This window comes from Aethalodelphis obliquidens, unplaced genomic scaffold (assembly GCF_003676395.1).
Source record: "Aethalodelphis obliquidens isolate GAN/ISIS:26980383/991018 unplaced genomic scaffold, ASM367639v1 scaffold36, whole genome shotgun sequence".
NCBI lineage: Eukaryota > Metazoa > Chordata > Mammalia > Artiodactyla > Delphinidae > Aethalodelphis > Aethalodelphis obliquidens.
This window is the reverse complement of record NW_020837980.1, coordinates 15,911,646-15,937,502: the sequence shown is the minus strand read 5'-3', so window position 1 is coordinate 15,937,502 and position 25,857 is coordinate 15,911,646. Positions and strand designations below refer to the sequence as shown.

The window sequence follows — 25,857 nt, the reverse complement described above, 5'->3', positions numbered from 1 at the left end:
CAGAAGGCCCTTCCCCATCACTTTAAATAGAACTCTCCTCGGGTATCACCTCTTCTGAGAAGCCCTTCTTAACCCCACAGTGTAACTCTGAGGCACTCTGGGGTCCTCAAGCATGCATATCAGCTACACATGCCATTGTAACTTGGGCCTTATTTTTCAGTTCTCCTCCCTTGAGAGCTTGGACCAAAACTTATCTGACTTTGAACTGCAGAAGACACAGGGTTAGGGGAATGAATGAGAATAAGTGAAAGAAAAGATGAAGGATAAAGGAGGTGGGTAGACCCTTATTTGAGAACAAAACCTACCCTGAAAGCCTGGCATAGTGATTTTTTTTTTTTTTAACGTCCAAGCCCTATAAGCTCTAATAAATAGGCAGGAATAACTGAGAGGGATAGTAGAGAAGTAAAGAAATATTAAAGATCTTTGGTTTAACAGTGGGAATAGGGAATGGAACAAAGGAAAGTAAATAAAAGGCTATGGGCCATAGTTCCCTCTGAAGAATGTAAGTAGGCACACATGCCTGCGTGTGTGCTGTGGGTACGCTTGCGTGGAGATGCTGAGGATACAGGGAGGGACACTCAAGGTTTAAAGCCACTAAATTTTGTCTGACTGGTAGCAGGCCCTGAATTAATGTTCCTTTCCATCTCTCTTGTCCAAGTGAAATGTCTGGGACTCCGCAGACAGAACGTTAAAAGAAGCAATAGAAGTACTATGTTTGGGAGACCATTAATAAGGAGTCATTTTTGAGAAAAGAAAATATAAAATAAAGCAATGTTTTCAGATACACAGCCTGATCACAAAGACTAATTTTTGTGTGTTAGGGAAACCAGTCCCACTATTTTATAGTTCTCCTCTGTGTAATGTCTAGATACCTACTTATGATCTGTGAAAGACTTGTGAAAGGAATGAGAAGAGGTGGCAAAAACTGCTTTATAAACAATACTTCCTAACACTCAAACTAAGATAGTATCAAGTGTGTTGAAGAATAAAAAGTTTGTTAATGAGCTAGCATCACTTTATTTGCATATGGATGGCCTTGATCTAACTTTTAAAAGAGCTTAAAAGGCAACAATTATTCAACAATAACTAAACAAGTAGAAATCGGATACTCCATTTATAGCAACGACGTGCGGAAGCATTCATAAATTATTGATGTAGGCTCGGACTTTCACCTTCCAACTGCTTATCACCCAGTTCTGACATGCTGATAAGGTTACGTACTTTCCTATGTTTGTAAGCAATATTCATTTCATATTCTACTTCAGGTCTTGTCTAGTTACGCTTGGGGAAAGAAGGATGAGATTTATCCCTTTTTGATACTTGGATTCTTTGTCTCATTTTTTTCTGATAATCAAGCAAAACCTATAAGAAATGCTTGAATTTGCTCCATTTTTTATAAAGATTAAAGAGCTCAATGACCATGGTCTTCATATGCTCTAAATCAAATTAGTGAAATTTATCTGCTTCACAGTTACCATTCTTAGCCTTTAAAAAGAATCATGGAAATAATCACACTACTAACAATTATCATTGCTGCTATTATTATTCTACAAAGCAATTATTTGCTCTTTTGACAGGATGAACCATTCAAAACCACTCCACATGGGCTTCCCTGGTGGCGCAGTGGTTGAGAGTGCACCTGCTGATGCAGGGGACACGGGTTCGCGCCCCGGTCTGGGAAGATCCCACATGCCGCGGAGCGGCTGGGCCTGTGAGCCATGGCCACTGAGCCTGCGCGTCCGGAGCCTGTGCTCCGCAACGGGAGAGGCCACAACAGTGAGAGGCCCGCGTACCGCAAAAAAAAAAAAAAAAAAACCACTCCACACATTCCTGTCTTGGCCCATCAAATAGGAAACTCTGTCCTCCGAGAAGTATTTAAAAGAAAGAGATTCTGCCTTCTTTCCATTCCTCTCTCACTTGCCCTCTCCACAAAAGGAGGAATGACCTATCAAATTTGTGGTCTTGTGGAATTGTAGAAAAGGGTGACTTGTAGCCCAGTCTCTTTTGGAATCTGTCAGTGTGTAAGGCCAACAGCTGTTCCGTCTGCTTTCTGTTGCCATACTTTTCCCAAATCCCAGCACTTTTGTTTTTGCACTCAAATGTTATTTCAGCTAATTCTCCCAGCTGTCCTGTGGAGAAGATGGTGGTATATGTTAGCTTGGAAAAACCACTATTAGACCGTTTGCAAATATAAGAAATGGAAAATGGGAAGGGAAGTATATTACTGCACCTATTTCATTAAACGTATAAGAAAAGAACATACCTGGGTACTGAAAATCTAGAAAATGAAAATGTATATCTTGGATCCCGGCCTATGAGACAAGTGGTATAACCTTTTGCTGGACAAACTCATGGAAACATCCAGCTCCTTCACAGAAGGAATTGTTCCCAATGCACCATTTTGATACCTTCAAAAATTATACCTTATGTAAAAAAACACATGTGCAAGAAGGGAGTTTTCCAGGGGAAAATCTGTATTATGTACATATCACTAGACCTGGCACATATGGGCCTCCCAAAGACTGATAATTGTCCCCCTAGTATCCATTCTCTTCTTCTCCCTTCTAGAAAGAGAAGCCCCTACATTTTAGATGGACACATAGCCACTCTGGTGGAGACTACATGCCTTTGGTGTTAGGGATGGCCATATGAGGGAGCTCCCGCCAACCGGATAGTAGCAGAAATTGTCTAAGTTTGGAGTCACCTCCTTAAAGACAATTCTTTGCCTTTGTACTACTGTTACAAGGACAGGGAGGTAAGTCAGCTTCCACCATAGAAATGCCTGACAGAGTATCTCAATTCCTCCTCTTGGAAACAGTTTCTTCGTTTGGCTTACAGAATACCTACCATGATATTCCTGTTTTGCTTCTCCTGACTTCCTGCTTCTTCTCACTCTTCTTTGCTGGTTCTTCTCACTCTCCAATCACTGAAATTACCTAAGGCTCCATCAGCCCTTGTTCTTCTTTATTTATCATCACTCCCTTGGTGACATCATCCAATTTCTTGGCTTTGCATGCAGAGGATTTATAACTCTAGGCCTGATTTCTCCACTGAACTCCAAATTCATACATTCAACTACCAATGCAAATTTCTCCATCTGGATATAAGTCACTTTTGACACTGTCTGAAGGGAATTCCTTACCTTCTGGTCCAAACCTGCCTTACCCACAGTCTTCCCCATTTCAGTTAATAATTAGTCCATCCTTCCAGTCTTAAGCCAAAACTTTGGAGATATCCTGGACTCTCACACAACACTTCCAACCTACCAGCAAATCGTGTTGCTTCTGTTTAATAACCAGAATGAGGGACTTCCCTGGTGGCACAGTGGTTAAGAATCCACCTGCCAATGCAGGGGACACGGGTTCAATCCCTTGTCCGGGAAGATCCCACATGCCGTGGAGCAACTAAGCCCGTGCGCCACAACTACTGAGCCTGCTCTCTAGAGACCGTGAGCCACAACCACTGAGCCCGTGTGCCACAACTACGGAAGCCCACATGCTCTAGGGCCCGTGCTCTGCAACAAGAGAAGCCACTGCAATGAGAAGCCCATGCACCACAACAAAGAGTAGCCCCCACTTGCCGCAGCTAGAGAAAGTGCACACACAGCAGTGAAGACCCAAGGCAGCCACAAAAAAAGAGAAAAAAATTAAGAAAGTAAATAAATAAAATTAAAAATTAAAAAAAAAAAAACCAGAATGAAATCTCACCACCTCCAATGTTATGTGGTCCAAACAACATAATCTCCCATCTGGATTATTTCCATAGCCAGCTAAGCCCCTTCCTCCCTCAAATTTCTAAACATTGCAGCCAGAGCAATCCTTTTCAGCTGAAACCCCTCCCAAAGTGTCAAAGGTTTCACAATCACCTATAAAGACCAATAAGATATGTCCTCCTGTTTGCTGACCTCATCTCCCTCTAGTTGAGATCTCCCCCCTCATTCTATTCAAGTCACGGTACCTATTTCTTCCAAGAACATGACTTGTATGTTACCATCTCAGTGCATCTGCATTAGCTGTTCTCTGTCTGGAATTCTCTTCCTTCAGAAACCCACATGACTCATTCCTCACTTCATTTACTCAAATGATACCTTCTCAGTAAGTCGTTCCCTTAACCAACCCTACTCAAAAAGTGTAATACTCCACAACACACATACACACACACACACACACAAACACACAGCACTCCCTGTTCTCCTTCTCTGCTGTATTTTTCCACATAGCATTTATTTTGGGTGAATTATTTATATATTATTTAGGTTATTGACTGCCCCTCAACACTACAGCATAAGTCCTGATAAGAATTTATGTGTTTTGTTCCTATGCCAAGCACATAGCAGGCTCTCAGTTAATATTTGTTGAAAAAATGAATGAATGAATAAGTGATTGAATCAGAGATAGCTCAGGAGATGGAGGAACACCTCACTGAAAGAAATCTGGACCTCTGAGTGACTTCACGGAGCAAAGACATCCATCCAGCATTGGACTCCTCACACCTAGCTTATTTTGTGAGAAAGAGAAAATTTTCTATATTGTTCAAGCCATTTATATTACATACTAGTATATACTGAAACACTAGTATCCAATAAGTCTTTATTTCTTTTCATTTCCCTAGCTCTATCAGAGACATCAGTTTCCTCAGCTATAAAATCAGGTGTTTGGACTAGATGATTTCTAAGGTTCTTTTCAACTCTCAAATTTCACATACTCAGTGTTCACAGTAGATGGCAAAAGAAATAGTACCCATGCAAGGCAAGGAAGAAAAACTGTCTAGATAATCTAGACAGACACGTGGGGTTGAAAACATGCTAAGAATAATTACTTTCTTAAATTAATAAAATCTTACCATATTTAATGGAGTAAATAAAAAGTGAACCAAATCTGCAGCACTAGGATTCTGGATGTGAGACTTCAATTTGGCCTGTAACATTAAACAATCAGGCAAGCCTATTACTATGATGTAATCGAGACAAAGGCAGACATTCAAAAAGGTTCAACATAGACTCAGAGAAGAGGTTTTTACTACTAGTTTCACTTTTTTATATCTTAATTAGCAAGCGTGAGTTAGATTAGGAGAATTTCATTTTAAAAGACTGGAGTCATTCTTTTCTGATTAAATCTCTTAGATATACACATTTTTGCAATTGCTCTTCTAATGAAAGGCAAATCAAAACACACATACAAAAAAAAATCTATAAATTTAATCTCTTAATTTGATCAGGTACATCCTGGCTAGACTTTGATCTCTTCCGTTTGTTTCTCTTAGTTGTATATAAATAAATTTCACTTACCAGAAGGTTAAATCCATGTTTAAACTTTTGGAAACAGTCAATAAATAAGTCAGGAGGTGGAGGTTTTGCCCTCAGTGTTAAAACACCCTCTAAAGAAATAAATGGGAGGAGGGGTAGATGAGAGCAGAGTTCCAAGAAAACTTATTCAATGAAAAAAATTTAAAAACACATTTATGTTTGTAAAATTTGATGATCACATCAGATATCATGCTACCTAGTTACCCTCCCACATCTCATAGTCTGACTGCAACAAATTAAGGTGATCCAACATTTGAAATGGATTCCTCTACCCTTAGACACTATCAGATTACTCATCAATTCCATAAATTTATATTGTAGCCCTTCTATGTACCAATCATTGTGCTTATCACAGTGAAGGCTATACAGAAGTATAAGTTACTCTTAAAGGCCTTAAAATCTATAGAAGACATGAATCAGATAAGTAACAGAGATATGTCAACTGAGAGCTTAAAAAGAGACTACAGATGGGGAAATGTATTCTTAAGATGTTTCATGGGGAAAGCAGCTTTTAAGATGGGATTTGAAAAGTTTGTTCCAGGGCAGTTTGGTAAGAAAAACATCATGGTTGGATAAAAACAGCATTAGCAAAAACATGGAAAAAGGAAATTGCATGTACATGAAACAACAAACATAAAAGCAAAGAAACATGAGAATGGAAAAGCAGATCAAGGTTAGATTGTGAATGACCTTGACTGCCAGACCTCAACCGCCAGAGTTTGACTTATATCAGTAGAACATGGGATTAACATGCTTTCCAGCAGAAGAATGAAGTGACCAACTTCGAGCTTTAAGAAGACTGTCCTCATAGAATGGAAGACTAAAGCCTTGAGGGTTGCTTAGAAAGCTGGGTAAAAAATGAGGCAGCTGGAAGCAGTGCTAGTTATGAAAATGAAAAAGGAAAAAACTGGGTACAAGGGACCGAAAAAATAAAATCAATGTTGGTTATAAGCTAGAGAATGGACTCATAAAAAAATCTATGGCTTTGAATCTGGATGGCCAAGAAGATAGTATACCCTTCGTAAACAGTACAAGAGGAGTAAGTGGTTTGAGACATCAGAAAGCAGTAATACTTGATTTCAGAATGTATGGAGGTGAGGTATATCCACATCCATCCATCTAGAAAACAAGTCTACAGGTCACATGCTTATGATATAGACAGAGCTAGAGAAAGATGTGGAAGTCATGTGAAATAAAAGGAATATTTATTTACTATTCCCTTATATATTTCAATCTACACCATTTTGTTCCATAATTATAATTTTATACATTTTGAGGTCATTTTAAATAGCTGAACCACAGCACACTTAAAAACTGCTTGTAGGTGACCCGAATGTACTGTTTGGTGTTTTGTGATAAGAAATTAAAATTCACTAACATTTTGAACTATTTTAATGAGAAAAGTCAATCCTTTTATTTAACAAAATAATGAGGTTCTATATTTACAATTAAATAAATTCAAATATGGGAAGAATGGTGCTATGACTTTCTTTAACAGACATTACTTTTATAATGACTAATGAAAACTATAGACATATGGTCACTACTGAATCTCAGAGTCTCTGTAATTTAGGTAAAGTGTCCTAGAGTCTTTCTTTACTGTAGCCAACTTGGGACCAAATGGACTCTTCCCCAGGCTCATCTTAATCTCTGCCTACATCACTGGTGCTATCTCAAAACCAGAAAAGGGACCTTGGTCCCTGCTCAATGGAGTCTTATTGAACAACTCAGAAGGGCAGAAACTCTGCCTAGCACTGGCATTCTGAATGGTCTTTAGAAGGTTAAGAAAATCCAACTTACCTCCTGGTCCTTTCTTTTTACCTTTCTTAGTTTTCTTCCTTTTAGAAAGCTCAGAAAATGCTTCAGCTGCTTTTTGGAGTTTTGTGATAAAAAATTCAATGTCATCCAAAATGTGGTTTAAGATTTGCTGGAATTAGAAATTACAGAATAAAATATAAAACAAAAGAAAACTATTTTTGCCTTAGCTGTACTAAGGTGAAGGAAAATCAGAAAGTTAAAAAAAAAAAAGAAAGAAAGAAAAGAAAAAGGAACACCTCCCACATGCAAATTTCAGGTTTATCACTAATTCTAAGAAAAAGTTTTGAACTAAATATACCTGTGGCTAAAGTCTAACATTTACATTTTTCTTTAGCTTAATTTTGTTCTATTTTTAATACCATAAAGAAAGCATTCACAATATCTATTCAGATTATTAATTATTTTCAATTACTCTGATTTTTTCATTGTGTTCGCCCACATAAAGTTAGGGGAAAAATTTCCAAGAAACACTTTGTTAGAACAGCACTGAGCATTTCTGTTTTTCTAATAAATTTTCCAGTAAAGCACTGACAATGTTATTTCATGGAATCAAAGGGCTCTAGAGTGTTATGATAAATAAACACATAGATAATCTGCAATAATAGGCATTAATAAGCATTTCTTCTGGGTAAAACAGAAATAATGATGCACTATGCTTTCAGAGATCATGAGATCAACTTTGATTATACTATATTGTATATTATATTATACATATTATATTATACATACTATAGTCTTACTTGACTTTCTCTTTTATGTGTGAAACTTGACATTCTTTTAACTAAAGAGTAAAAACTGAGGTTAAATAAGCTTTTAAGTATTAAATAAAGTTTTAAGTATTAACAAGTAATACTGTGATGTAAAAATTAACTTCCAAACTTCAAATTCCTCTAAATATTTGTTTCCAAATAAGCTGAGAACATAAGTAGAGTATAAAAAGTAATTATGCTGATGTCATATTTTATGATTATGTCACAGGACATTGTCATTCTGCAAGGAAATTACTATGGAGAAATAAAAACAAATACAGCCTTATCCTTTATAAAGCATTAAAATGTACTTATCTACCCTTAAGAAATGCCACATAACTTTTATCTTTTGGGCATTATAAAATATTTTAGAGTAAATGCCAGGAAGACAAATTTAGAAGATATTTCAATCATGGGTTACAAACTATGAGCAAAGAAAAACCCCTCAAATCTTGATGATTCAGCTTAAATTCCTCTGCAAACCAGTTGATAGTCTAGTTCTATCACAGCCTTAGTCTACTAATTAAATATTGGCATAAAGGCAAAAATAGTTTAAAAAAATAATTCAAAGGGCCTAACCACCACTGGAAAGAGAAAATATGGTTTCCACAAAATACCTTTATTGAAATCAACCTAATTTTCCCTGTTAATAATTTTTCCTTTAAAAAAAAAGCCAAAGATATAAAGATGACTATTTCACTTACCACATCTCTGTCAATGCGGGCTGCCATCACCTCAGGTGTTTCTTCCTGCTGATAATAATTCCTTTGTTTCTCAACTAAAGAAAAGAGAATCATGTATCTTTCAACCTGTTGCTTAAGTGATACCAATATAGATCATCAAACATGCAAACTGGCTAGAAAAGAGCATCATTTGCAAAAGGAAACACCTCCACTGGGTACAAAAGTCAAAGCTGTGCCCATCACCTCTGACGTGCATCCTTGCTACCACACTTGGCAGGGCTGCAGTACTGGCTTTCCATTTGTATGGGACTGATTTACACTGTAATTTCCCCTCTATTCTCTCTCTTTCCAAAGTCAGCTGCCAGTGGAACCAACCCTAACTTAGTACCCTTTAATTCCTACACAAGAAAAAAATAGAAACCCACGAGGTCCTGGCCGTGTTTCCCACCACTGGCACTCCAAGGTCCCGGGGGACCAGGCCCAAGCCGTCTTTTCTCTCCTTCCCACTGCTTGCCGACCAGGTGGCTTCTCATAGAACATGCCCCAAATGGGTTGTTTTCCTCTCTCCCACTTTGGGTTTATGCGGCCCTGCCGGTGACAAGGGGCAACACCTGGGTTAGGCGATCAGGAGGATCAGCTGCTTAAGTGCGGCCCGGAGCTTCCGAGGCCTCCAAAAGGACAGAGCAGCCGACTGTCTACATTTCCCGGGCTTGCTGTAAGGACAGATGGAAAAGCACATCCAGGGGTCTGTCCCAGGAGCATCCCCATGGGAGGACTATCTCATTTCCTCTCCAAGCCCCCGCTCGTCACGTCCGAGCACCGGCTCCGACTCAGCTGGCGTTTATCTGCCTGTGAAAAGCCAGGAATTATGAGGAGGCGGCGAGGGCTGTGGCTCAGCCACTTAAGCTGCTTCTACCACCGGACACAGCTGTCCCGGCCATGCGTGCGGCTAAGCACCTACTTCTTAAAATGGGCCGACTACGTTCTAAGTTCTAAAGCTCCTAATTTTCATACCATCTAACATCATGACAACAGTAAAGCTTTGGGGGTTCTGATAGTAAAGTGCTTCTAAAATTGTAGTCTAATTAAGCTTAAAACCCACAATGTTGGGTTCATTATCATGTTAAGCCATAAACTTTATAAGTAGAAATACCTACAAGAATTTGCAAATTAAAGAACCAAAGTCTTGGGCTTCCCTGGTGGTGCAGTGGTTGAGAGTCCGCCTGCCGATGCAGGGGATGGGTTCGTGCCCTGGTCTGGGAAGATCCCACATGCCGCGGAGCGGCTGGGCCCGCCTGCGCCTCCGGAGCCTGTGCTCCGCAACGGGAGAGGCCACAACAGTGAGAGGCCCGCGTACCGCAAAAACAAAAAAAATAGAACCAAAGTCTTGCATTAGCTCAGTTGGCTAGACCATGATGTTAATCATGATCATTATCATGAACTCCGTCCTGGTACAGGTCAGTTAACACTTCCACTAAACACAGATACTCATTCAAAGATTTCTCAGTAGATGAAATGAAAGAAAAATGGATGGATGAAACAGAAAAACTGTATCATCACTAATGGAAATACAACTATGATGGATCATCATGACTCTTGATGTTCAATACAGAGAACTGCAAAAAATACTGAAAACTGCTATGCCTCCTCTATGCCTAACTTTACCATTAAATGGAATACTTGCCAAAAAGGGGGAAGAAATCGTTCAGTCTTACGAAACTTAATCGGTGAAATTTCAACATATGAAATCTTGCCAGTTAGCTGCTGCTTTACACACGGTTAGCTGCTGTCTTGGTTTTAGTGCACTCCAGAGGGCAGTGAGTTGAAGCTGAACTACAGCTATCAGGAACTCCAGTAGGTCCCCAAATATCATTCAGACGGCACAGTGAGAGAGATGCGGTATTTCTCGGATTTTTCATAATCTGCGGCGCCACTAGCATCCCACTGCCGCTATTCTACAGAGGTCTATTCTGCAGTCAGGGGTAGAGCTACGTTAAGGGTCCAAAGAAGGAGTTGTCCAGCCTGAGTCAGTTGGAGCCTTCAGAGGGACCAGGGGGATACTCCTCTTGGAGGGTTTTCCACTGGCCTGGAGCCTGCACGCTGGACAGAACCTCATGTGGTAAGTGGTGTGTTCTGTTTGACCTGGTAGTAAACCAGAAGTTCTGAAAACCTTACCTAACTGTAATTTAAATAGATGAGGCTGCACAGAGTATTTCAGACAAAATCTAATGAGGGCTCAGAAACTCCTGGGAATAAATTTTTGTTGTTGTACATTACATTAGGTTTTACAGATGTTTTTACAGGTTTATTCAGAATGTCTGAAAACTTAAGATGTCTTATCCTTCCTCAACTTCAAGAAAAACCATTTTGACTTCTCTCAAAATAAAACCTACATCCCCTCTACAAAATAGTAACAGTAGCAAAAATATTGTAAGTACACAAGAAGTAGAAAACACTGTAAACTCCCGTTTAGTTTTTAAACATAAAATTGTAAATACAAAGTGGATTGATAGAAATGTATATAATTCCTAAAGACAGAAACTGCTATAACATTACAGTAAATAATAATTCTGTTACTTTATTTTTGAAAAGCGGATGCTTCAAAGATTTCTTTCTTTCATCTGTTCGGTAGCTGGGTTTATATGTAAAGTGAAAATAACTTTAAGAACATGGGAATCTAAATAAAATGGAAAGCAATTGATAAAATAAAATGAACTCAATTTGGCAAAAATGGATGTCTACTATACTGTTCCAGGTACTATTATAGACATTATTTGCTTTCAGACTCACAGCAACATAGGAATTATTATCCCCATTCTGCAAGTAAGGCATAACTTCACAAGGTCGCACAGGTAGGTCCCTGTCTTGCTCCAGAGCCCAGATTTTGGCTCTCCAGACTCAAAGTACAGTCCAGTATCACTCATTTTGGTAATCAAGTTCCGTAGGTTAACTACACTGTTAGAGTCTCATGAATAATGCTTTATTAGATAAAGGATAAGAGATTTAAGAAATCACATTGAACTAGGAGGCAAAAGAATGAGGCTATGGTCTCCATCAAATTCAGACCCACTGGATCACAATTTATTCACCCTTAAAATGAAGAGATTGGACCAAACATATTTTAAGGCATTTTCCAGTTATAAAAATTTCAGACTTAATAAAACATTCTGTCAGATAAAAGGTTACACTATGTTCTTTGCCATGATTATTTGTTTTTAAAGAAGAATGTCATGGTAAAATGATGGTACAGACATAGGGTCCATTGGGCAAGTTTACCCGATGGTGAATGCATTTTAGCCCTTTTCCGTCACCCTACCCCTGCCCTGACATCCTGTCCTTGTAACCACAAACAGTTTGTCCAAAAGAGGACAGTGGTAAGATAATAATAATGGAAAGAACTTGAAGTATTATCTTAAAAAAATATTGATCGTCTCCTGTTTGGTATATATAATATTACCATTCTTTTAATTATTAGTTGAGTCAAACTTCCTCTCTTTGACTGCTTTAGAAAGAAAAGAGTCTACTCCTAACACGATATTTATTAAGACTGGTCTGAACTCTCAGAAACAATAATCTTACAGTGCCCAAGGCTTAACTTTCCTTTAAGAAAGATTTATTTTGACAAGACTAACCTCAAGTTTCAGCTCAGAAACCAGCATCAGATTTTGAAAACAAGAACTAGGTCACAACTCAAAGTAAATGATAAATAAGCACCAATCCCTGGAAATACTCACAGTCCCCTTGGTCAGCTGCCAACGCGGACCAGGCTGCCACCCGACTTCTAACATCCACCTGGGTCACAGTCCCAGGTGGCACAGGGGCGGGAGCTCTGGGTGGAGGCGGTATACCAGGGTCTGCTTTGGAAATCATCCTAAAAACAGATGAAAACAAACTGAATTTTTACCATCTCTATTTCTACAATAGATCAATTCTCTCAATTTTATGGTATTAGTTCTTCAACCTCGAGAAGAACTATGTCAAGGGGTAGAAAAACAAGGATTTCCTAACCATGCCATGTTATATATATTTATAAATGTATATGAAATATAAAAATATAGAACATTTTCAAATCAGCTGAAAACCAGGTTTAACATTTTTTCTGGGTCTCCTATGATTTGCAAAGGCTGTTAACCAACTAGAGACCTAACATCTGTTTATAGTCCCTTTCGCTACCTTGCCTTAAAATGCCACACATTGGTTCATGGGTCTCTGTGACAACACAAGTAGAAGGAGCCGTATCAGAGAAAGACCAGACTCACGGAGAGAAAAGGCACACACACATACACCGACAAACTTGCGAGAGCAAATGAGTTGAGATTACAGGTTGTAATCTGCAAAATATAATAATATACCTTCACTGAAAATATATATTTTTTCATTTTTAGAGGGAAAAAAAAGACTTAAAAACACACCAATTCTAGCCCTTAATTTCTTTTCATGTTTTTACCTCAGGACATCAGGCCGCCTCTTCTGTTTCCCTCCTTTACTGTCGCTGATTGCACTTTCAATATCTTCACTAATTAGGTTTGCCTGCAATGAAAGACAAGTTACCTGGGGGCTTATGGATTTTTTTTTTGTCTTGATATGTAGGTTAAAACAGAAAAAGGGATTATGTTCCCTGTCCAAAACAAAAATGTCTTGATGCAAAGAAGCCATTTTATTTTTTTTAAATCTGCTTTCGAAACATAACTCTCCCAGTTTTTTTAAGTGAACTTTGTAATGACAGGATTGGAAAACTGAAGGAATTTTTAAAGATTATTTAATCCAGATTCCTTTAGTTTTTTTTTTTTTTTTTAAAGCTATACTTGCATAAAGGCAAAGAGAAAAAGGATTTGCATATGCTGAAAGTATAAACACATGCTGAAAATGTAATGGGTTAATAGCTATGCCTGGGAAGAAGTGAAGGAATCAGAAGTACCAGCACGTGGAGCAGCATCCCTCCTCTCCCCCGTCCTCCCCATCCACTGGGCCCCCATTAACTGGTGGAAACCACTCAGTTGCAGCAGCGCTACTCCCAGTTTGAGACAAACCCACATTGTCACGGGGTGGACCCCAACACTAGGTTGTAACCTTTGTGATAACCCCTTTATTTTGTCATTGCACGTTCATAAAAATTAACTTTCTCTAAATGGTTTGACTTTTCCGATCCTTTTCCAACAATAACCCTTGAATGTTTAATTTGGTTTTCTTGGGAACCAATAAGAGATTAGCAGCTAAGAAATTTATTTTGTTTGGTTCTGAAGTTTATTTAGCCAGTGATTATTACTGTATATTAGGTTCTTGCTGGGATGTATTTATCTTCTATTTTGTGCCTGCTTGTTCTCTGTAATTACAGATGTTTTTCTCAAATACATATATGCACACATACATACATACATATTATACTCTTTTACCATAAGTCCAGGTAATCATAAAATTTTAGAACTGAAAGGATACTTAAAGATCATATAATCTGCTCTTCTTGTTTTATAATTAATAAAACTGAGGAATACTTATATGATGACTCGGCCTAGGTCACACGGCTATTAAACGAGAACGCTAATGCATCCTAGTCGGGCTTCACTTCCATAAGAACATCCTCGTTTTAGGAAGACATTACGAACGTCATTTCAAAGGCTTTCTATTATGTGGGAAAATACAACTGAAGATGCCTAGGAATCCTGAATTTCCTATGGGCAGGGTGTGGGGTTGGCCATCATATTTCTAAGAAAAAATTTACTACATAGGTGAGCAGGAGTTTTGTGTAAAGTCCCCTGATAAAGAAACTTTAAAACACAAAACTGATGTTGCAAGACGGCCCATAGAAAAGAAACCACACATTTCATTGCATTTATATTTTTAATGGGGCAAGAAAAAACATCCATCTCATATGTGCACCAATGGGTAAAGGCATATAGCTGTGTAGTGGTCCTTGACTTTTAATGAGGACAAAACGGCATTCAGTAAATCTGTTTTGGACCCATCAATATCATCATGCCCTATCAAATAGAGCAAACCTTTTATCCTCAAAACTGAAATCCAGAAACTTCACTCAGCCCAATAACTCTTAGTTTCCAGGGAGGGATTTTAGAGCGCTGAAGCAAACACCAGATTTAAAATGTCTTTTAGCATAGTTCTCTGTTTTTAAAATGTTTGAATTAAATTCACTATATTTTCAGAGCAAAATATTCATCTTAATCCTTACTGATTTAATAAATCTAACCTTGCAAAATTCTTAATACACTTTATGACTTTCAAAAGGCACTATATAAAAGTTTGATGAACATTACGTATACAAATTATCTACTGCCACAATTCTTTTCAAGATTTTTAGAAAATCATTTATGACATAAATTGAAATTAAAAGAAAATTATAAAATACACAATTCATAGTCAATCTTAATTTACCTAACATATTTTAAGGTCAAAGAATTACAGAAAAGATCAAGTGACACTTCATGCTAATCTCCCGGCATTTCTTTATAAGATAAAAACTGCCTGTATATGTTATAATATGCAGTCACAGTGATAAAACACTGCTTTGGCGAAGCACCAATCAACTCAACCAAAAATGATTTCCCTTTTAGAGAAATCAACTCATGAAATAAAGATTCAACTTTGAAGATAAATTCTAATGTCCAATAAAGCATCACAAGTTATAATCATTTGAAAATTACAGTGTACTTTGAAATACAAATCTTCAGCATATGGCATATTATTACTGGTAACTATGCTCAACTATTTTCACATTATCAATAGGGGATTACATATCTTGAGGAATTATTCCAGTCACATAATTAAACAGTGAACCTTAAATCGATATCATGGAAAATGTCCAAGTGTTTCATTGCAATAATCCATGCTATGTGATTAGTGCAGAATAAAATAGGATGACATGATTATTTATTGTCCATGAAGAATGATTTTGAAGAATCAATCTTTAATTATAAGTCCAAGTCCCTCAGTGAAGAATTTAATGTATTATCCACACCTTTGTTTTAATAAACAGAACGCATCTGATTTCTTTCTTTTAATACTATTCTATCTCCTCTTTATTTACTTAGCCTGGAAACCCTAGGGAAGATACCGAGGTATTTGTTTTCCTTACAAAATCCTAAGAAACTAAAAATCTAGTACCTACTAGCCATGTGATTGAAGTAGATAATCAAAAGCTGCTGGAACATGTGCTTAAAGGGAAAGAAAATTCACCCTTCTTTTACCTTAATCTCATCACACTGGAAAAGATGAAGATCGGGCTTGTTCTGAGTTGACTCTTTGCACACGAGGGCAAGAACTGAATCATAGTTACAGGAGTGCATCACAGCCTGGCAGTGTTGGATTGTGTTCAAAGGAAAATTCTCCAGTTCATTCTACAAAGTAAAAATATAACTTGCCTTATTTTTCATTAGCTATATAAAATCTATCCCCCAAAGAGCTCTAGGCAACCTACCAATAATTTTTAAAGTATGCAAATCACATTGACAATGGATGCTAGTAAACACGGTAAATTTGGAGGATGATTAGGTACAAGTAGGCAGCAAAGATAATAAGCCTGGTAGATGGGAGAAAGAGCAACAAAAATGGAAATATTTAACAAAGGAATGTAGTTGTGTTCTTAGTAAACAGAAGAAATACTGAAATTAGCATTACTGATTTCCTAAGATTATGGGCTAGAGATGATGCCTTTAAGAGCAAAATAGGTAAACTGAGGCCTCTTTCCAAAATTATTCACCATATTACCTGGTATTCTTTTCCCTGTGGCTATGTAGTTTTGGGTTTTTTTGTTTGTTTGTTTGTTTTACTTGAACACTGTACAGTCATACTCTTAGTTTCTACCTTCAGTGATCACAAACGTTAGGCTGAGAATAACACATCATTTGTACACTTTTTATTTCACTGAATCTCTCAGATGAAAAAATTCACTATGTTAAGTTTTTCCAGCCAAAAATGTCAAACAGCATGGTCAGAACAATCTTATTAAAAAATACATTCTTCAAAATGATTAAGATATTTGGTCTTGTGAAAGTGAATATTATTTCATGAGATATATTTAAGGTGCTTACCCTAACACTAATGGCCTTACACAAGTAGCGAGTGGTGTCATGATGGAATTGACGGGAGAAATTGTGGGGTTTTTTAAGTAAACAAAATACAATATCCCTGATAACTAGAACATAAAAAATAACAATAACTTTTATTACAGACAGCACATAGACATCACACCATAAATTTATTCTAAGTCCTGACTCCCTGGGACCCAGAAAAGGTGAAACAAAAAATGCAGGTTCCATTAAATTAGAATGAAATTTATGAGCCATACTAGAGAGATAATAACTTTTCTTTCTTTGCAAAAGCAAATTAAATAATATCTCTCCTCTACAATTACTTGAAACTATGAGGATTAGAGAAGCTCTTAGTTGCTATTCTCTCACAGAATTCAATGAATGAGATGAAAGAAAGGGCAAATTTTACCCCGACTCCTATCAGACAACAAAGAGTTGTTGTCTTTATCTTAGCAACTCAAATGCCTATTAGATGATGGAGCTCAGAGAAGGCCTTTTTTAAGAGCTCCAGCATCTTACCTGAGTAGCTGTGTAAAAGAAAGGTGCCCAGTGTTGGCCTGGTGGAAGTTAATGTACATACACACAAACCTTTTTATCCTAGTTCACTCACTGGGGTTCAAACCATATCACTGCGATATGGTTTGACATAGCATGTAATTAATATGTGTCATAAAGAATAGTGCCCTACAGGGCTTTCCTGGTGGCGCAGTGGTTGAGAGTCCGCCTGCTGATGCAGGGGACACGGGTTCGTGCCCCGGTCCGGAAAGACCCCACATGCCGCGGAGCGGCTGGGCCCGTGAGCCATGGCCGCTGAGCCTGCGCGTCCGGAGCCTGTGCTCCGCAACGGGAGAGGCCACAACAGTGAGAGGCCTGTGTACCGCAAAAAAAAAAAAAAAAAAGAATAGTGCCCTACAGGGGCCTTATTTTATTTTATTTTTTTGGTATCAGTGCAATTGTTTCTCTTTTTTTAATTTATTTATTTTTATTCATTTATTTTTGGCTGCATTGGGTCCTCAATGCTGCACATGGGCTTTCTCTAGTTGCAGCGAGTGGGGGCTACTCTTCGTTGCGGTGTGCGGGCTTATTGCAGTGGCCTCTATTGTTGCGGAGCATGGGCTCTAGACGCACGGGCTTCAGTAGTTGTGGCACGCAGGCTCAGTAGTTGCAGCACGTGGGCTCTAGATCACAGGCTATGTAGTTGTGGCGCACGGGGCTTAGTTGTTCTGCAGCCTGCGGGATCTTCCCGGGCCAGGGATCGAACCCGTGTCCCCTGCATTGGCAGGTGGATTCTTAACCACTGCGCCACCAGGGAAGTCCCCAGGGGCCTTATTTTAGCACGATGCATTTTTTCCTCAATTCTTCCATCTCATCATACATGGTTAAAAAAACATTGTATCCCTCTATCTCTAGTTTAAAAACATGATTTCACATGCATAAAGTACATAAAGTATGACATTTTTTCTTCAAAATGACTGACAAGAATATTTTACGTTGCTAAATTTTTACCCATTTTCAAACAACCTGATCTAATTGTAAACATAAATATTTGTGGACTTTCTTGAAAATAAAATAGTATAAATATTTCCAACTTGCCTTTGATTCTAAATCAATCAGGCTCACAGCTCTCTCGTCCACTTGAAGAATCATATCTTGAGTCCAAACTTTGCCCTTGGCATCAAGCAATTTTAGCTTCCTTATTCCATCGTCAACAGTTATCATAGCATCTTTCCGATCCAGAACAAAGGTAGTCAAGTGCTTATGATTGGCAAAAAGAAAAAACATAATACACACAATCTCTTACTAAACATTTTCCAAAAAAATAGCAAGTTAAACTAACTGAAGTCAGCTAGTAGAGAGGGGAGAGACAAATACAAAGTACTCTAGAACTTCATGGTTACCTTATTGGGATAATAAGGTCAAACAGGTTTTTGTTGAATAGAGGAAATGATGCCTTGAATCATAAAATATCTAAATCTGTTTAATACTGAGCCTTGTGGAACTACATAAACGTGACAAAAACCAACTCTAAACAGATTAAATAACATTCTCTTTAGTTAATCCATTTTATTCCATTTTGGTTATTTAAATGCTGAACAATAGAAGGCAATCTACAAGGCAGCTTGAAAACTACAGACATTGGTAATTGACAGCAGCAACAGCAATTCTAGTCTGTAACAACTGTCCAACTTTTCACTCTACTAAAACAAAACTGTTTAAATGTAATTAAGCATGCTTGAGGACCTAGAAACTTGAAAATAAGAGCAATTTAAAAATTACTTCCTACTTAAATATTTTCCATTATAATAAGCAAATGTCCACCCAAGTAGATTCCAATTAAGAGCAAATATCTTGAAAGACAGCAATAGAGGAAAAACTAAAAAAAAGAAACCATTGCTTAAACAGAACTAGTAATGACTTTAGACAAAACTAAAAGTAAAACTAAACCATCCACTGAAACTGTCAAGGCTTATTTCAAGAAGATTCCATAACACAAAATAGAAGCCTTGGTCCTGTTTTTAACCAAAATAAGGCTGACAATGATAAATGACTAGTTATCATTTTAATTTATCCTCTATGAAAACAGATTAACAAGATACTTCTATATTTAACATCTGCTTTATAAAAATCTGAAAGAAAACATGTCAACACAATTTACAACATCATAGAAATAAAATAAAACATAACTCTGATTTTACTACCAATTTTTATGTCCCTCAAGCTTCATTCTAAAGTTAGCAAACATCAAAGCATCTTACTTCAACATGGTATTGGGATATATCTGACACGCTGCTGACACTATCCCGTGCATAATTCTTCCTTTGTTCTGGAAAAGAAGTTGAAACAGCCATTATTTACCCATGAGTGGGCTGATGTTCATATATCAGTGTCTCGTGGCCATCTCTAAAACTAGTCTATCTCATATATAAGTACAGTAGTATAAGTCACCACTGTGTGGTGTATCTGAAAATACTCATTGTTCACATTAAATGAAAAAGTCATGAGAAAGCTTACATTATATGCAAGAACAATTTGACCCAACGTAAGTGTTCTGAATCCCAAAGGTTAACAAGATTATTAATGTTGTAAGAAAAAGTTATTTTGTGTAAAGATTTTATTAATCAGGGACCTCTTCTTTGGCAAAAAGATAAAAACTGGCTTGTAAATTTCATCTTTTAATGCACTGAGAACAAAATGGAACTGCAGATACTGTCACAGATGCTGTATTATATGAGTTAGACTACATTATTAAAATAATAAACACTGCAAGGAACATGTTTCACCACATCCACACCATGGAGAGTGTTAAAGGAGAGTCAATCATACTCACTGCCATTAAACTTTAACAATTTTCACACATCTACAGAACACACAAATGTGATACTCAGAATTGTAGATATAAGCTGTTAGAAAAAATAAGAAAGTTAGGTAGAAAGTTTCTGCACCAACTATTGAAAAGCAAAAAGCAACCTTTGTTTTTCTTTTGTAAAATGCTGCAAAACCAAAATAAAATATGTGAAGGCAATATTTTGTATTTGCTGCTTTCTAATCAAGCAACTTGATTATTTGTAAATTTGCAGTTGCCCTATTTTTTCTAAAGCAGCATGCTATGGTGAAAAAGAGCTCTAAGTGGGAACCAGAAGAGTTTTGATTCTTACTTGGGCTCTGTCATTAAGTAGGAGATTGAACTTGGCAAAACTCTGGATCTCAGCACCCTTATTGCAAAATACAAGGGTTAAAGAAATAAGATCAAACTTCAAGACTCCTACAGTAGTAAAATTCTGTCTCTCTGTCTCTATCTCTTTCTCTCTCTGTCTCACACACACACCTTAGCTTTCCTAATAACCATTTTGTTTTTCCCAAATATAAACCTGTTTCTTTCAGGTAGTATAGAAACTTTTAGATTTTCCTAAAACAACAGAAGTTGAAAAGTTCTGCTGAACATAAAAGCAGAGCAAGTACAAAAATATAAAGCACATATACAGACTAAGAATGTTAACACATAGAATTTTTTTAAACTTTGATACAAGCAATGACTTTTCATTTACATTTATCTTAATGCTTACATGAAAATATAAATATGCCTTATATTATATCACTATGATATTATTCCAATATATTCTATTTTTGCTTTTGCAGCATTAAAGTTACTTAATAAAAACAGACACACTACAAAATTCAGTATCTGCTACCTTTCTTTTTCTGTTTGGATGATGATCTGAAGAAGTATGATCCATCTGGTCCTACCAAAACAATGTGACCAAAAAGAAACATCTGGTTTCACCTAAAATTTTCTATTCTGTTATGACAAAACATAAACCTTAATTTACATATTTTAAAAAGTGAACAACCATAATTTTTCTGATTATTAGCTGAGGATTAATCAATGTGAGATACTAACAAATGGATAATTTTTCTCGGGAAAACCATTATAACTTTTAAAATACAATGGATAACTCAGGGACATATCTGAGAAAAGCACTTTTAGAAATAATCAATATTTCAGAACCACTGATTCATCGTATTCTAACACAATTCTCCACGGCCAACTCAGAACATGAGGGTGATTTAAGTCAATGAATAAATAAAAGTGACTATTAACATTTTAATAGGAAATTTTGAAAGAAGGCTCCTAACAGGCAATTATAGTACATTTATTTTTTATGAAAATCACATGTATTCTCAAGTACAGCTGTAAATAGGAATTATGCTCCTAAGCCTGAAAAATCTCACCCAAAGCCTTAAAACAGTGTGAAAAGCCTAAATAAAGTCTCCATGATACTCAAGATAAAGTCTCTCCTGAGGTTCACTACTTTCTCTAACAATGGTTCTCAACCTTGGCTGCACGTTAGAATGAACTTTAAAAAAAATCCTGTGCTCCCTACGCCCCCCAGGATTCTAATGTAATTGGCCCAGGATGCAATCTGGGCCCTGGGATTTGGAAAAGCTCTCCAGGCAATTCTAACATGCAGCCAAGGTTGGAAGCGACTGTTGCAAAATCTGTGTAAGTGGCAACTCATCTACCATATCTTATCTCCTTAAGTTGAAATTTTTTTCTTTCCAAATTAAAAGCGTAAATCACGGTCAAATAGTCTCTCTCTCTGAATCAATTAGAGCCAGGAACAAATTTTACTTGGTTACAGTACCACTGATTGTGTTTCACTGTTTTTCCTAATAGCTTTTATCCCATGGACCACAATATACAAACCCAGAAAGATGGAAGAATTCAGTCACCAAAGACGAAAATCCTGTAACGCATAATTTTAGCATTCTTGAGTTGATACGCTGCTGCGAAAACTGGTATTCTACTTCCGGATCAGGAACTTAAACTTAGGTTTCAATGAACTTTGGATGATTATGATATATCACAATAGGTTCATCAGTTGTACCAGATGTACCACTCTGGGGGGCTGGTGACAGCGGAGGAGGCTAGGCTGTGTAGGCATATGGGAAATCTCTGTACCTTCTCCTCAGTTTTGCTGTGAACCTAAAACTGATCCCAACGAAGTCTTAATTTTAAAAAATTAGGTTTCATCTAACACTTCAATGAGTACAATGACAACTATAACAATATGCAGGTCTCAGCATTTAAACTGAATTCTCGTTTGCCTATATTGCTGTTTATGCATAAGAGCAAGATTTGAAACAGCTAACATTCAGAAAATTGTTATTTTCTCTTTCTCTGAAAACAAAGTGCTGCTTCGAAAATAAGGACTTGATTATTAAAAAGAAAAAAATGTAACACAAAAGCAGCTGCTGAGTAGTCCTCTCCCTAAATAAAACAATGGGCTACAGTTCATATTACTTTACACTTATAAAACTTTCAACCACAGTAAAGGAGAATTCCTTTCTCACTAGTTTAGTGTATAATTTCCATAGAAGAGAGGTGGCTTAGTGGGAATCAGTAAGAAGCACTGAGTAAAAATTATAAGCTCTCATTATCTAGGCAACTATAATCACGGATTGACAAATCAGTATCTGAACAAGATAACTTTTTAAAATCAAGGTCATTTTTACAAAACTACATTATTTAAGAATTAATTGTATTGGCCAGTCCAACAAGTCGTTAAAATAGCTTATCCCCGAGGAGAAAAGAAGCTTGAAAACTTTCAGCTGAGGCGGAGAAATTGCCAAAGTGTCTTTCTGAGTCACGTGCACTGACATACTCTATGAAGCAGAATTCTGACTCTACCATCGCCCAACCTCCTGACAGTAGATAATCAAGGGCCTTTTACTTCTTAAGAATTTCAAAAAGGTTTTTCTTAGAATATTTATTTTTTTCCAAGTAAATCACACTTTGTAAATAATGAGTATGGCGATAAGAGAAGTGGGTTTTAACCCTTCAGTGCCACCTGAATGTACAAGAGTTGGCCTGAGCTTCAGTTAGGACAAGTAAACAGAGAGCCTAGTTCCAAACCAAGATCAGGAGACACAGAGAAACAGAAAGAAAAACAAAGATAAGTACAAGAAGAACAATACGTGGGGTAGATATCTATTAAGAAAAGTGGTATATTCAGGAATACTGCTCTGAGAAAGTTGAGTCAAGCACTATGTAAAAATACAGGAACGTTTACAGTCAAGTCAATTATACAGAATGAACTGTATAGTTTATAGATTACTTATGCTCACTTCTTACCAGTACCTCCCTGAGAAGAACAAAGAAAATCAGGAAAAAAACAAATGTATTTTCCTACTTGCTAATATCACAAAAACGTTCAAACTTAAGGTAAAATGAAACTCGAGAGAGTGCCTGTCTGTCATGTTTATCTTTCACTACCTGGTCTCCCAACAATACTATAAATGTTGGTCATGACAATAAAGTATTACTAAATGATAATTCTGTGAAACTTACATTTTTCTGGAGACAGGATGACTTTAGACAGCTGATTATTTAAGGTAAATGGTCATATTCCAAATCCAGCAATATCTAATTTAAAGGAAAGTTATTTTTCTAGGAAGTTCAGCTGTTCAGCACACAGCAGAGAATCCACACTTAAATAAAATAAGCCCTCTGAGTGGCAGACAGAGACGTCACAATGTTTAATATTAAAATTTGCACATTTTAATGCATAAGGGGGAGGTCTCTCAATTCCCCACTCAGAACCCATGTACACTACTCACAAGATTTCCTATTAGTTTCTCAGCCCACACATATCAGAAGCAATGCTAGAAGCAGGCATGTTACCAACAGGGAAAAGTTCATATGGGGTTATTAAAGCTGCTTGGGACCCAGACACATGGGAAAAACAGCCTCAAATACTCCAAAGGGAAAAGATTCTGAATGATCTGGTGTAAAGGTAAGGAATGCAGCCTCTGAGCACATGGCAGTACACAAGCTCGTGTGCACACCACTGACCCTCTGAGTCATGGACAAGAGGTTACAGGAGCCACGCCCCAACAGAAGGGAATTTTAATACTTTTTACAAGCATGTTCCTTAAAAGCAATTTTAAAGCTTAAAGACATTGACAAGCAGGTTAGCCAGAAAAAAATGTATAACATTTTCAATTCCCTGATTAACAGCAGACAAATGAAATGTTACTGTCATGAGATAAGAAAGAAACCGTAGAAGAGAGAAATTAATACGTATTTCCTATTTATGTCGTCAGGGACTTTAGTGACGCAGAGCCTCTGACATGCTGGCTTTGACATTTCTTGTACAATAATAAAGAAAGGACAGTATAAGGTTATTAAAACTGCAGCACATTTTAACCATTTTCCTTGAATAAACTAACACATATCTAAAAGAAGCTAACGTATTGTCATAATCGTGTAGTTTGCATTTACAGGATTCATAAAAAAAAATTTCTAGTGATATCTGGAATGTAAGCTTAAAAACATATGATGAAAATTACCCCTTGGTCCTGTCAAAGTATCACTGTGATTAGATGTATAACATCATTTGGAGGTGACAGTAAAATATTAAATTTGAGAGTCTTGATGAATCTGAGGGCCCAGGACAAAAAGTGACTCTCCTATGCCCTTCCTCACTGCCATGAGAGGCTCATTACTTCTATTTTTTCCTATAAACTTACCACAATATTATTATCATTTCTATTTTGTAGTTGAGGAAACTGGGACCAATAGGTTAAACCATTTGCTCAAAATGGCAGCCCTTTGGTAGAAAGTGTCATGATTCAGCCACAAATCGTTTGGCCTCCCAAACCCACGCCTCTCCGAGAGTCATCCTGAAGCAATCTGCATGGCGCATTATGGGGTCAGACTGAAAAGTGTGCTCATAAAAAAGACCAAGTTGCATGAAACTCCTGATACAGTGACTAGCCTGTGGTCGGTGTATAAAAAAACAGTGGTCATTACCGTGAAACTCATGTTTCAGTGCACTAAGTAATACCTTCATATCCCAGAGAAGTCCATGTACCAGCCATGAAAACAAATGAATTCTTGAAGGATTTATTCAACTGGTTTAATCATTGTGAAAGGAGAAATCTTCAAGAAAATGCACACACTGTGACACAGTAAATGACATTACAAATCTCTCCTCTACCAAGTTTCTAGTTACAAAAAACTACGCAGATTGGGAGGCTAAACACTCCCAATGTTAACTAAATATAGTTAAAACTTCAAATAGAATTTGTTCATTGCAAAGGTTTGTTCAAAACCTGGACGTGTTTCTCCACTGTCATTCATGCATCTGACCATTCGTTCCATAGGCGTTTATTGGGAGCCTGTCGGAGAGAAGGCATACTGTGTGTGTGTGTGTTTGTGGACAGCAAGCTGGGAGGGAGAGGTGAGTATTAGCTACAAGGAGGAATGAAACATTACCTGCAACTTCAAGGGACTTAAAACCCTCTGACTTGTAAGCCTAATACACTGCTGAGTGTTCTTTCGTCCGTATAAATGTCTCTTGCATTTGCCCCTTTCCATCCCTCTATTTATGTCCTCTGTTTTACCAATATGCTGTTCATTGGCTTCACACTACACAAGATTGACTGTTATATTTTCTTACCATCAAACTTTTTAAAGTTTTGTGACTTTGACAAATTACCTCACCTTAAAAAGGAGCCTCAGCTTGCTTTATATGTAAAAGGGGAGAAATAAAAATTTACTGCTTAAAAGCTAATGATTCAATCATTGGAGCTATGATTTTATGAAATTGCTCCCAACACAAAATAAACATTAACATTTGCAGGTGAGTACTACTTTTTATCCCTTATTCCTTTCTTAGCTTTCTGAAAATAGACTTTGGGATCTATGGTAGTTGTGAGATGATTAATACTCTTTCTCCTTAACAAAACTCTTCGGG

The 25,857-nt window shown here is 37.2% G+C and overlaps 1 protein-coding gene across 2 annotated transcripts in view; it reads right to left on the bottom strand.

The window, feature by feature from the left end:
• EPS8 (EGFR pathway substrate 8, signaling adaptor) overlaps window positions 1–25,857 on the bottom strand; it is a 189,703-nt gene that overhangs the window by 39,435 nt on the left and 124,411 nt on the right. For both annotated transcript variants that reach the window (XM_027129513.1, XM_027129512.1), the window contains 9 exons: window positions 19,354–19,421; window positions 18,191–18,352; window positions 15,755–15,904; window positions 13,003–13,085; window positions 12,290–12,426; window positions 8,577–8,650; window positions 7,106–7,232; window positions 5,288–5,376; window positions 4,843–4,917 (listed from right to left, as the gene is read on the bottom strand). In XM_027129513.1, coding sequence (XP_026985314.1) covers window positions 4,843–4,917; window positions 5,288–5,376; window positions 7,106–7,232; window positions 8,577–8,650; window positions 12,290–12,426; window positions 13,003–13,085; window positions 15,755–15,904; window positions 18,191–18,352; window positions 19,354–19,421 — 965 coding nt within the window. The remainder of the gene's footprint in view (window positions 1–4,842; window positions 4,918–5,287; window positions 5,377–7,105; window positions 7,233–8,576; window positions 8,651–12,289; window positions 12,427–13,002; window positions 13,086–15,754; window positions 15,905–18,190; window positions 18,353–19,353; window positions 19,422–25,857) is intronic.